Raw genomic sequence first — 13,260 nt, 5'->3', positions numbered from 1 at the left:
ATGGGTATGTTATTCTCCTTGTGCTGCGCTGCATCTTGCCGTGTATCCCGTATTGCAAAGTCAACCATCACTGACGTCATCTCAACAGTCACCAAACCATACGAGAAGAAGCGACTTTACATCCAGCATCCAGAGGAGGACTACGCCGTTGTTAGCCATCGCGTAACCCGAATTGTACCTCCACCACCAAGAGAGCCTTCCCCTCCTCCGCCGCCGCCTGTTATCTACAGGCCTCCACTGCCACCACCTCCTCCACCACAGTTTTGCCCGCCTCCACCTCCACCGGTTATCGAGGTGCCATGTTCGCCGCCTCCTCCTCCACCACCGGTCGAAAAGCCCAAGCCCAAGCCCGCGCCTAAGCCATCGCCTCCTCCTGTAATCGAGGAGCCAAGACCTTGTTCTCCGCCTCCCGAGGAGCCTATCGAGGTAATCGCTGTCGATGTCGAGCCACATCACAAGAAGAAGAAGAAGCCCAAGTCTCGCTCTCGAAGCAGTCACAGCCACCACAGCCGCCACTCTTCGTATGACCATGACCGAGAGCGTGTCATTGAGCGCGAAAGATATGTTCCAGTTCCAGTGCCTGTTCAAGTCGAGCCGCGCTATGAGACCTTTCGCTATGTTGAGGGAACTCGACGTCAGCAATATTCCCCTCCATCACCACCTAGGCGGATGATTGAGGATGATCGTATGCGACTTCGCATCACAGATCGCGAGCGTGAGTACTATCGATGATGGAGTATTTCTAGAACTGGATTGAAACGGATTTATGAATCTGTCTTATGATTAATGACTTTGTTTTCACATTAAAGCTGAACCTAGTGTATCAGAAGGAGTACTATCTGAGGAGTTGGGGCAGATTGAAATTCTTATTATATTATATTATATTTTCTACAGATATTGATTTTCGTTTACATATGAAAATATAGTACTTGTCATACTTTCAGCTGTCTTATTATACATCTTCTGTATAAGTACTGCCCAGGGAACCAGGACAACAGAGTGATGTTCTTTATGGTCTGCCTCGTTGGCTGCCAATAGGGACATGTCCAGAATTGGGTACTCCGGAACTTGACACTTGACTGGAAGCGACACTCCAGAACTTAAAGTTATTTGAAGCCTCACGAAGTGGGCGAGATGAGCGTTGTTAAGCTCAATAGAATGAGGCTCAAAAACGTGGAGGTTGAAGCTGTGACATCATTACTGGTAATGCCGTGCAGACAATACCTCATCGATTTGTTTTCATCGGTCGATTGGAATCCAGTTTAACCAAATTCAAAAACTTCTAATCTCATAGACCCAATCCTTTTAAGTTCCAATCATCTCATAAACTATTGTTTTCTCAAAGGTCGTCGTCTGTCAACTCACCTGATTTGACGAACCCCACGCAAACCTCCGACAATCTCCAACAACCTCAACCTCGCAATCACCTCATTATTTCTGCCATGTCAGCTCAAGATTCCGGTCCCAAAATGTCTGCTGCTACAAAAGATGTCATCTCAAAGGTGCAACGAATGATTCCTCCAATGTTGGAGAAGTTTCATAAGGGTTTGTTTTGCCAGAAAACGCGCTTCATAGACAATGTATGAGACTAATGCGATGAACAGGCCAACTCGGCAGAGTCGCCGTCATCGGTGGAAGTGAGAATTACACAGGCGCGCCATACTTTTCAGCCATGGCCAGTGCAAGACTCGGAGCTGATTTGGTACGGCCTTATTGAATATGAGTATCGATCCTGGGCTGACCACTCTAGTCCCATGTCATTTGCACGCCCGCCGCCGCAACTGTCATCAAGTCGTACTCACCAAACCTCATGGTCCACCCTCTGATGCGCCAGAGTGAAAACGCCAAGAAGGAAGATGAGCCTGCAGCCTGGAATGCGTCCAAGGAACACGAATCTAGCGCTGAACGTATCGCTTCTCAAATCAAGGATCTGCTTCCCCGACTTCATGTCCTTGTCATTGGACCTGGTCTGGGCCGTGATCCATTGATGCATGACACTGTTTCCCATGTAATCCGTGCTGCTCGGGACCAAGGGCTCCCCCTGGTATTGGACGCTGATGCTCTGGCAATTGTTCACAAGCACCCTGAACTCATTAGCGGTTACAACGGCGCTGTCCTGACACCCAACGTTGTCGAGTTTGGCAAGCTGTGCGAGGCACTCAAGGTCAAGGTTGACGATGATGCACCCGAGACTGCCCGTGTGGAGGCTTTGGCCAAGACTCTCAAGGGCGTGACAGTCGTTCAGAAGGGCGCAAAGGACTACATCTCCAACGGCGAGACAACGTTGACGGTTGATCTCGAGGGTGGTAAGAAGAGAAGTGGCGGACAAGGAGATACCTTGACTGGATCCATTGCTACATTCCTCGGATGGAGGAACGCCTACATGGAGCGCCTTTGGGATGTGGGCAAGGACCCCATTGACGAGCACGAGTTGGTCGGACTGGCAGCTTTCGGTGGCTCTGCTATCACAAGAGTAAGTGTCTTTTTTCTTGCCCGAGACCACAGGTTCTTTGTTCGAAATATCGAGACCTATTCTAACAATGTATGTAGGAATGCTCCCGCTTAGCCTTTTCCAAGAAGGGCCGCAGTCTACAAGCGAGTGACTTGACCGACGAGGTGCACATTTCATTCCTTAACATCTTTGGCGAGGATAAGGAGGTAGATGATTCAAAGCTATAGAGACGGCCTAGAGTTCATCTAAGAGATTGTAGATAATATAACACGAAATACACGATCATATTAAAGCCTCTACTTGCTCTCAATCTATGATAAGCACCATATGATAGGACTCATGGCAACCAGTAATGTTGGCATTTTGGAAACAAGTATACTAAGAAATGTTCTTAGGGATTGATGATTTCATCTTTTATTTCTCCCGTAAACGCATGTGTATCTGAACAACGAGAAAGCCTGACACTTTGAACAACAAGATAAAGCTATCAGATCAAACCAAGTAGGTATCCTAAAAGGAATACGACGAAACATTATCAGTTGCCTCAAAATAGTGGGTATGACACAACAGGACGAGGGCCACAAGTGTTCTTAATGCCCGAGAGCTCAAAAAACAATACAGAACTCTAGGCGTGCCTACCTTGAATGATAGTGTTCTTTGACGACAGGCAGTTCGTGATGATGGGCGTGCTTTCGGATGCTGTAGAGTAGAACCCTCCTTCCTTGTTTCCCAGTTATCCAGACCTTTGATGGAGAACACATGGATCATACATCTATCTACATGGTTTACCTAGTGGGTAGCAGAAAAGACGGCCTTTGGTTTCAGGATACAGAAATAAATAACATAAAATATAGCCTAAATGGCATAATGTGACCTATTGATTTCGTCCCTCATGCCTCAAGCGGCCAGCTTTTCTGATACCTCGAGGATGGTCTGTCAGGTATTAAGATTATACTATTAGACCCACACAGACTCTTTTGATGTATTGTCTTGTAGCTTTGTAAATGACTCTTTGGCCAAGTATAAAATGGACCCATCCCATAGGACCGCATCTTGAACTGCCGTCTAGCGGAATACGCTCTCCGGGCTCCGGAATGCAAAGTAACCTACGGCTAGGCTACGACGAGAATATGCATGGGCAAAGGTCCCTGTCGCAGTGCATCATGCGGCTTGCAAGCCTCGACCCAGTCACTTATAGATTCGCCAAAGAATACGACAAAATGAGACGGCACTGACCTGCTCTGTTACGTGTCGAGTTCAAGCATGCAAGACAGGAGCTCAGGAACGTACGATCACCGCGCCATGTTTCTTGAGGGAGTTGAAACAATGTAACCTTTCAAGGCGATGCCTCATCTTGGGTATAGTATTCTGTAGGTACCTAGTAGCTAATGCAATAACTCCTGACCATCAATTTGATATCTCCTTCACAATGACAATGGCCGACCGTAACGAATCAACGGTAGCAAGACCAACTCCTATTCATTCCAGGTACCTAAACTTCGTCCTTGGCACCGAAATCCCCACCATGTTCCGTTCCAACTCCCATTCCCACTTGTGTTGAGGTTCAGCACAAAATTATGTAGCCATCACCGACATTGCGGTGCCATATCTCCCAACTTGCATTCTCTTCAAAGGCATCTTTGGCAGTGTAGCCACTCTATCACCACTCCGCAAGTTTGCCAGTTGATACACATATATATGGTACCACTGCTCTCATACACGGAACCAATAACGCCAGCAACCTCGCAAAGTCCAAAAAATTCCCCATGCTCGCTACTGTTGTGGTTTATCTTAATTCGAAATATCCTCTCCTGCCGAACTTTCGGCGTCCTGTATCATATCAACCTTGATCACTCCCTATGCTTCCCATGACGAATTAGATACTGCTTGCATGTTTTGTGTTGGGTTTCGCATTTGCCTAAAACAACCCGGCTCAAAAAAGACTTGCTTGCAAAACACATAAAAAGCATTAAATTCCAGCCATGTGTTTAGCGAGAGATCTCCTTCAAGGGAAATTGGCTGGATATGTTAACCATATTAGGAACAACATTGTGCAGTGCATCCGACGGGTGCAATGGTTCGGACGGCTTATCAAGATCGTCGTACATTTGTGGTAAGGTAGACAGGTCGTCATTGTTGGTGTCATCATCATCATCGTCATCATATTTGGGCGTATGGGCATTTGAGGCGCTGCTTCACTCAGTCCATGTAAAAATCACCCTTCAGAATTCTCTCCTGGAAAGCATCAGGCTTGGGCCGCTCAGGCTGCCTGGGCTGCTGCTTGACGGAAGAAGCTTGAGCTGGAGGCTGAGGCATCTCGGAAACGGACTTTGCCCGATCGTGGATGGAGCCTCGTGGCGGAGAGGAGGAGGCGAGCGAGAAGGAAGCGCGAGGAGCACCTATGACGGAACTCTCGGCACGAGACCTAAGCTGCTCGGACCAGTTGAAACCTTGCTGGTCTGGGCGCAAAACATAATTGTCAGATGGGGCTCTTGTATGTTTGGTGTTGCTTGCCTGTGGAACAGAAGAAGCGAGACTTGGGCGACGTCCAGCAGACAAAGCTGCCGCAAGGCTTGTCCCCTGACTAGGGGAGCCTACGAGAGAGGCTTTCCGCCCAGCTGGGACGGGGCGCCCATTATGAGAAGCGGGAGGAGAGGATGGGCCATTACCATTTCCAGGGCTGCCATTAGGACGGATGTTGCGCATGTTGGCAGGACCGAAGCTCATCCGCCGGACAAATGGTGTAGTGGGTGCAGTCTTGGAGTACATGTCGTCATCTTCGATAGCGCTCTCATCAATGGAGTCAGAGTTGTTCGAGTTGGTCGACATGCTTCCTCGACGAACGAAAGAAGATGTGTTTGTGGGTGAAGTGCCAGAGAGACCAAGAGTGGTCACAGAAAGGCGTCGACGGCCAGTGTCGATGGGGCCAGAAGACTGAGCAGGAAAGCCGTTGCCATTGGAAATTGAATTTCCCCTCTGGAAGAGATTGGTCAGAGCGGCCTGGGTGATTGATCCTCGTCTGTTGCGTGTGTACATTTCGCCGTTGTTGTTACCGTTGGGGGGAGCAGTGTCTGCGGACATGATGGGCAACTAATTAACGACTTTCGTCGCTGATAGTTATAGTTTTGGTAACGGTGAGATATGGGGAGATATGCGTAGCAGTGGCGCCAGAGTGGTTCGACGATGGCACAAACAGCGTTACACGTGAATCCGGTGGGGGTGATGATAGTGTTTTAGAGTGCAGAATGGCTTGTAGAGTTGAGAACAAAGAAGAGTGGAAGGAATGAGTAATAAAGGGGAAGAAAGGGAAAGAAGAAGAGAAAAAGTTTAAAAGGACGGGATAGAAACGGGGGGATCGAAGGGGTTGATAAAGACGAACAGACAGTGTAGTCAGTGAGCGATGAACAAGGACGAATTGGGGGTTGATCAGCTCTAAAACAGGGGAGCAGAGAAGGCCAGTTGGTGATGAGAGATCGCCGTTGCCGGTTTAGGCAAGAGGCGTTCTTCTAGGTCAACGTTGGAGGAGGGGCGACGACGAGCGAGACCGGCGGATCAGACTAGCAGTAATAGAGAGATGAGAATCGAGGACCTTGCGCAAAATGGTAGCAGTAAATAATTGACCAGGGTCGAGTCTAGGTAAGGTTCAGATTGTCTTTCCTGTCTGTCTTATTCGTAGCAAGTCAAAAGTTGGGGGAGTATTCAATATGGGTCTTTCCCCCCTCCACGAAAGCTGACGCCGGTACATGCAAGCGCGGCTAGGTTAGTAGTTCTAAGATTTGTTTGATTCTGATTTTGAGAACAGGCGGGCGAGACCTTCTCCTGCCCTTCCTTCGTTCAAATCCATCCAAATGGAGGGGAAAGTGTGTCCGGGGCCTGAGTGACGTAGTGGCTATCATGTGGATATTCACTCCCGAAATCGGGCTCATGGTTGGTCAGATCACCCAATAGAAGAGGGTTGAGGACTGGGGTCGCTGCCTAAGCCTAAACTACTGTGGCACTGCTCCAGGGTCCATTATGGAGGAGGGTCTAGGTACGGGCAGTGAATCGAGTCTCTTCCCCCAAAGAAATAATGGGGAAGCCCTGAGTCTGGGGCTGAACCCTTGTCTCTCATCTCGTTTCTTGCTCATCTCGAATCTGAGGCTAGCAGCTACGGTGCGTCTTGGCTTATTGAGCATATGTTGGTGTTGACAACCAATTGTTGAGATATCGTCGGAATCCGTTACTTACTCGAATTCCCGACTCGGATACCTTTGTTTGTGTAATGATGAGATAAGTAGGATGTATGTGAATCAGCAGTTCATTTCCCCTCTCGCCTATCATTTTCGATACAAGCCCCGAAACTCCGTGACAAGATTGGCAAATCTGACGTGGACAAGCAGATAGATATCGTAAACTCAGCCCACACTATGCAAAAGTGACGATCTGTCTTTCCACGGTGTTTCGTTGAGGAAGGGTGAATGTGTTGAGTGAGCGGCGGTTCTGTGAGGTATGAGACAGAGACAGAGACTTACCGACACACCTACCTACCTGCTTCCTTCTCATTGTCAGCTAACCGCTCCTTCCATGGCGTTGATGCATGGCTATCTCGGAAGGTCTCAGACTAATGAGGTAACGAAGAGGAAAATGGAAGGGATAAGGGTACCTACCTACCTATGAATAGGTAGTACGATCATATGGATGACCTGAAATAGCACTGTTTGGCCCCCGACTTCCCCATCCTTATTACAAACGTTTTTCCTGCTCTCCATTCTATCACATGCATTTGCCATTCTATCCAATTTGCAGCAATTTCTTCACTTTAAACCTGACAACGTGCCTGACAAAACTACAAAGAAATGAGGATAGGCAACGAGTCCCATAATCATAGGTCACTTTAATTAATGGCCTGATAATGCAGCAACGAAACCATGAGCAGATCGGACTCGTGCAATACGAACCGCCATTTTAACCTTGGGCTGCTGTTCTCACAGCGAGCGGCTCAGGGCACGGTGGACCCTCATGGTCCCTGCTTGTCTAGGGCTCTATGCCCAATGTTCCATTCCTCCCCGGCATCTGCGGCTTCAAGCATGGGCCTGAGCTGGGTGCCCTCACTAGCGCTGTCTGGTCGACTGCGGAGAAAACGGGTCTGCAAAGGGACCGCCCCGAGAAGCCAATCCTAGAGCGGAAAAGACGCCTGGTAGGTCCCCTTACGATGTTCACAGCGAAAACGATCCATTACCACCTGGCATCGACGTCACCCCCAAATGACGGTTTGCTTTTTTTGCGGGGTAATTTAAGTTACGACGCCCACTCAGCCATCTCTGAGACAGGTTCTGAAGCTCACCAGCACTTTTATTTTGGGGGTTGCGGCTTTGCCGCCCAGGTACAGTTTCTCAATCAACGGGATGCGAGAAGTGTTGAACAGGCATGGGAAACATTCTCAACCTTAATCTTTTCGTGTTTGGAAGATGCGCCGATAGATGGCCGAGCAGCCAATTGGTATTCCACGATTGATCGCTCCACTGGCTAGCTACATATGCACTTCTGGTCGTGGTGGAAGATAAGAGTCAAAAGCGAAAGAGAGCCTACGATCACCAACGACGAAACACTGAAGAAATGAAGCTCTTTGGAGCCAGCAGTCACGTCAGATGAACAAGTGCTGATCTAGCGCCTAGTCATTATCAATAACGATGGTGGGAGAGGAGGTCATGATGATATGCGACGTAACTCAAACACGCAAACGAAACATCATATATTCGGCATTCACAGTTTACTCTAGCTCATTTGTGAGGTTGGAGGACCGCCCCCTTCTCTCGTGAGAATTGCATTCTTTGTTACTTGACATCTCACCTAGGTATTTAATCTCATCCAATCCTTCTTAAGCCATCTGCAGCATAGCACACCTCGCTTCCCTTGACATGACTCTCACAAACCTTGAATCGCGCACGGCCTGGCGTCTGGCTCATTGTTAGCGCCCAGCATCTCAGATCAAATGATGGCTGTGATGCTAAGGTAATGGTGGTATTCGAACAACGAAGACATGATCAGCACCGTTTAGGGGATTCAGCACGATAACACGGTGTACGGCAGAGTCGTCATCACCATGGCATCCATCTCCCAGCATCAACTGCACTGCTTGCTGCAACCTTCCCATCTAGGTTGTCTTTTGGCATTGGGAATTTGCAACAGCCACTGTTTAAGGATGTCCCACTCTGAATACTTCTCTCTTGCTATACACAGTAAAATATTCACGTTTGCATGATCAAAAGTCTGGTGGTTAAACTTGTAGTGTTCTCAGAACAGCTTTGACTCCAGCTGATCGCTTCCAGTTTCACAACATGACAAACCTTTCTCATGCTAGTTATCACTAATTAGCCTGCCTGAAATTCCACAAATACCACGTTGTTCGGGAAGAGTGAACTCAGAATACGCACGGTTAAAAATCCTTGTCCTAAACTGAACAAGCCAAGGAAGGCTGCAGAGGCCTTGTTCTGTTTCTCCTGGAATTGTCTCCCCTTGAGCCAATCATGGTATTAGGTTTTTACCCCGCGTCTGCCCACATGCTCCCGCGACCGGCTCACGGCATCCTCGACCGCTGTGATGCATTGGTGGACTTGGCTTGACCTCGACAACCTGTATTGTGTTATTTTGGGTAGGATTTTTGAAGTTCTCGACACCCTCTTCAGTTTTTAATGTGTTTGATGTTACTCATTCACCCCCCTCTGCCATGGTTTCGTTGTTAATCAACAACTGTTGACTGAAGCCGGTGGTTCCTAGTGGATCATCTTGAGCCATCTGGTTCTGTGGTAGTCTGTCGAGATGCCAGTCTCACCTGCACAAATATGGGCATTCCGTTATAATCAATCTTGGTAGAAACAATGGCTTTTTGAAAGTCATGGTTTATCACACCACCAAGAGATTCGCGAGCTTGGTAGTGCACACGGCCTGCCTATCAAGTTTGATTGCCAAGGTATAAATACCAGAAGACACAGAAAAGATGGGTGGAAGCTGCCCGCAATGCTGCAGCTTGCATCCTGCACGGTGACAGACTAGTCAAAATGATACTGTATGTTCCTGGTGGTGGGGGACAGCATCGTCAACATCAAGCCCGTCCATTTCCTGACGGTCTGGACCGCGGCGAAGTGTCGATCTGATTCGAGCCACCCAATAATCGTTGTTGCAAGGAAACACTACATAACAGCAGCTAAAGTAAGGTTATGTTGTTGGAATCTACCCTCTTCTTGTCGCCCATCTCTTGTCTCCCTCCATTCCCTTTCCTCTCCCCCTCCTCTTTTCTCTTTTCTTCTCCTCTGGTTTCATATCCAACTCTTTTCTTCTTTCTTACGGTGCAGTTCGACCATCTTCTCTAACCTTGTCTTCATCCACTCTCTTCTCACTCATTTGTGACCTGTTTATCTTGACTGTTCTTCACTTTGTGATACTCACCGCTTTCGTTTCCAAGATGGCTTGCATATTCTTCCCCACGCTGCGTGGGTTATCTGCTCCGTTCTCGCGTTGACCTTGTCTTTGAACCACCTTCGCCTGCCACCTACCTACCTGCATGAATTATCAAGAAGACTTAGACCGGGCACTCGGCCCGCCATCCTTTACTTATTCATCTCCAAATTACACTCTCTTAACACCAATTGTTTGCGCCTATCTTACAATTAACCGCCCGCCCTTCGTTTAAACCAACTCTACCGGCTTCAGCATGGATCTTTAATACTCGTACACCCTTAATGTGACGACAATCAACAGAACAACCATTCCTCATGGTACCAGAAGAATCGACCACTGGAAGCATCAGAGATGAAATTACTAGGTCAGCTTATGCTCCTTAGACTATTTTGATACCTCAAGACTCAAGAAGCTAACTTTTCTGCTACCCACTAGACATCATTTCAACACAAAACCATAAGTAAGTAGTAGCCACTGTAGCTAACATGCGCAGACCTCCTTGTCCAATTCTCCTGTACGTAAAGTAGCCCTAGATCAACCCCACATGATCGGGCGTCAAGATCGCGCCAGCAGTCCCTACGTTTGGGACCTCGCCATGCTCGGCTGCGCTGTTAAGATGCATTTTTGGAGAAGCACGCCGCCGGCTCGACTGGTAGGATCATCAAAAGAAGCTGCTATAGTGATAGCACTCACAAAGCGTAGGTCACTTCCGAACGAGCTCCGTATAGCAGCATGACCGACATGTGCTAAGAAAGGATGCCGGAGGGATGAGTGATTGGACTTGACTGGATATAATGTGACGTGGGAGGCTTAATCTTGTATATAAAAGAAGTCCTCTTGATCGCTCATAAAAGCGAATCTTGTGTGGTCATCAAGACTCTGAGACAAGCAATGAGACAGATCTTTCCAACAAATGCCCACTTAAACGTGATGCCATAAACTTTTGCCCAGTCTATGGATCATGTGAGCTGTCTGCGTTATCTCAGTACTATGTCGTTACGGCTGCGGCTGCTGTAATCACTATCAATAAAATACTCCAGCCAATCCATTTTTTTTTGCCATAAAACGCCTTTACTCCAACCATATACAAGCACATTTGTTTCATTCAGCGTCGTTAGATTGCGTAGCATGACCCCTTCTTTTTCCACATAACCCACACACTCCACAATCGCTAGCATTGCGATACTGCGTAGTCTGACATGCATCACTCAAACATTGCCATGAGCCTGGCGCTGAGGAATCCAACACATTGGCACACATTGCGCATGTAAGAGCTAGGCCAGGGTTGGAGTAAGAACACATCGAACATGTTCCACTTGGTGCTGACGAATTGTTTGTTGAATTCTGTGGTTCGGCTTCTGCTGTTGCTGGTGTCGTGGTCGCTGAAGATTGGGTTCTGGGTTCTTTCGCAGCCTTTAGAGTGTCCTTTGTGTTGGCACCACTCATCGAAATTGTTATTTTAGGTTGTCTAGCCTCTCTTGACGACTCTGATTTGATCTTTGTAGTTGGTGTTGCTGGCGGTTGAGATTGTTTCTTATGACTTTGTGGCATTGTACCTTTAGGTATGCCCGGTATCTCTGGCCCAGGAGACTCCCTTTTAATATCTCTGATCATCCTTTGAAGCTCCTGAGTCTCATCCATGGCCCCGAGATCATCGACATTCTCATCTCCACAGATTCTGACCATCCCCCGACCCTGTCCGTCGAGAATTTTCTTCCCGTTAACATCAACGGCATCCTTGGAATCTTCCCCGGGCTCATCCTCAAACTCACTACCACTGCCAGAATCCGTCTCGTCGTCATCTTTAACAGGTTCTGGCTCATCCTTTTGTTTCTCGAAACGGGCGAGTGCGGCAGCTGCTCTGAGTTCGCGCCCTCTCATGCTCCCAGCAACCCGGGGCTTTGCTTGAATCTTCTTGCCGCTTTCCAGCTTGACCTTTTCCACTTCATCTGCACCAAGAGCAATTCCGTTGGCGCCAAACTTTTTCAGAATCCTCTTCTCCTTTCGCTCTTGGTAGGACAACTGTGGTTTAACCTTTCTCTTTCGTCTCGATCTGTATGTGCCTCCACAGAGATGTTCCGGGAGAATCTCATCAGCAAGCACCGTATTTTTCTCCCACTCGCCAGTGGCAAGGCTAGCACCTCTACCCCAGATTCCATCTCCCGTGTACCTTTTGGACCAAAGCTCGTGCATCTGCGATGCATACGAATTCCGGACCGTCCAGAAAGCCCGCGAATGGTTCATCTGCTTACAGTGTGCTAGCTCATGCATCATGACCATCTGGACGTAGTTAAATGGAAGCCAGCGACCGGTGCCAGGTGATTTAAGAACTAGTTGAACCACCTCTCCTGCATTGAAATTACGACCGACAAATTCACGGTTTGGTTCATATTCCTCTAGAGAAGTGACGTAGAGATGGTGTTCTCTCATGATGGGACCTTTGGGCGGTAAAAGTTAGCAGCAAATATGTTGTTGCATGAGGGGGAAACCTACGGCATTGTGCAGCTATTCTTTCGAGAAAGTCTTGAGCAACTTTCTTATCGGGACCTTCTAAAGGCTTAATGAAGACAATATTGGGATTTGGCTGCGTTTTTCTTTCATTTAGTCTTTGATACCCAGCAACCATTTTGTCTCGTTTAGGGTGCTGTAGGATGTCTAAGGGTCTCTAGCATGTCTAAATGAGATTAGTCAAAGATAAATACGTCTGAATGAATGACGCAGTGTAACAAGGAGTGCACTGCTAAGTGGAGTTGAACAGAGGTGTTGCCTGCCTGGTGAACGCGTAAAGTGGAAAGTTAGAATCGCGAAGTCATGTGACTGATTCAATCTTACCTACCTAGGTACTAACCTACCTACTATCACCTGTGGTACAGCATATCAGATAAACCCCTAGGAGTATGGCTGGCCATTTCAACATATTACATATAAAGTCCCACGATAACAATAGCAAAAAGAAAAGAAAAACATACAACACTGGGGATTCGCTGGTCGTCACCGACCCAACTACTAATCCAGCGCTTCGCAGCTTGACGATGGGGGAGCGGACGGGACCCCGTATTCTCTACGAGCTTTGGTCGTATGTGGTGGAGTGTAGAGCAAGTAATGATTATAATCTGCAGTGTACAAGTGAAGGTTGAAATAACACTGTCCTATAGTTATGGCTGGAGGGGAAAGGCCGAATGTGACAGCTCATAGTTGCTTGATTGTACTGTCACATAAACATAAGAATGTAATCTAATCTATTGATATGCGAAATCTAAATGTTGTAACGAATGGCTGAAATGGTTGCTTGCTGGGTATACCATAAGAGAACCCCTATCTAACGCTAATAGTCAATGCGGATAATTTCAATATCATTATTATCCGTTCCC

General features: G+C 47.7%; 5 protein-coding genes across 5 annotated transcripts; 2 read left to right on the top strand and 3 right to left on the bottom strand.

Annotated features, from left to right (window-relative positions):
- Nucleotides 1-732, top strand: FPOAC1_001158 (uncharacterized protein; the record flags this gene model as incomplete). The annotated part of the gene is made up of 1 exon (XM_044845764.1): nucleotides 1-732. One exon carries the CDS (start codon nucleotides 1-3, stop codon nucleotides 730-732), a length of 732 nt encoding a protein of 243 aa, XP_044711680.1.
- Nucleotides 733-1,442: 710 nt separating this feature from the next.
- FPOAC1_001157 (uncharacterized protein) lies at nucleotides 1,443-2,679 on the top strand (the record flags this gene model as incomplete). The annotated part of the gene is made up of 4 exons (XM_044845763.1): nucleotides 1,443-1,545; nucleotides 1,605-1,702; nucleotides 1,751-2,473; nucleotides 2,551-2,679. 4 exons carry the CDS (start codon nucleotides 1,443-1,445, stop codon nucleotides 2,677-2,679), a joined length of 1,053 nt encoding a protein of 350 aa, XP_044711679.1.
- A 1,972-nt stretch (nucleotides 2,680-4,651) lies between these two features.
- FPOAC1_001156 (uncharacterized protein) lies at nucleotides 4,652-5,533 on the bottom strand (the record flags this gene model as incomplete). Its single annotated transcript, XM_044845762.1, has 1 exon — nucleotides 4,652-5,533. The coding sequence occupies one exon, from the start codon at nucleotides 5,531-5,533 to the stop codon at nucleotides 4,652-4,654; it is 882 nt and encodes a 293-aa protein (XP_044711678.1).
- Nucleotides 5,534-10,067: 4,534 nt separating this feature from the next.
- Nucleotides 10,068-10,376, bottom strand: FPOAC1_001155 (uncharacterized protein; the record flags this gene model as incomplete). The annotated part of the gene is made up of 2 exons (XM_044845761.1): nucleotides 10,068-10,249; nucleotides 10,322-10,376. The coding sequence occupies 2 exons, from the start codon at nucleotides 10,374-10,376 to the stop codon at nucleotides 10,068-10,070; spliced, it is 237 nt and encodes a 78-aa protein (XP_044711677.1).
- An 89-nt stretch (nucleotides 10,377-10,465) lies between these two features.
- Nucleotides 10,466-12,319, bottom strand: FPOAC1_001154 (uncharacterized protein; the record flags this gene model as incomplete). The annotated part of the gene is made up of 2 exons (XM_044845760.1): nucleotides 10,466-10,563; nucleotides 11,446-12,319. The coding sequence occupies 2 exons, from the start codon at nucleotides 12,317-12,319 to the stop codon at nucleotides 10,466-10,468; spliced, it is 972 nt and encodes a 323-aa protein (XP_044711676.1).
- Nucleotides 12,320-13,260: the final 941 nt, after the last annotated feature.

Source organism: Fusarium poae, chromosome 1, assembly GCF_019609905.1.
Source record: "Fusarium poae strain DAOMC 252244 chromosome 1, whole genome shotgun sequence".
Taxonomy (NCBI): Eukaryota; Fungi; Ascomycota; class Sordariomycetes; order Hypocreales; family Nectriaceae; genus Fusarium; species Fusarium poae.
This window is presented reverse-complemented; position numbering and strand designations above follow the sequence as displayed.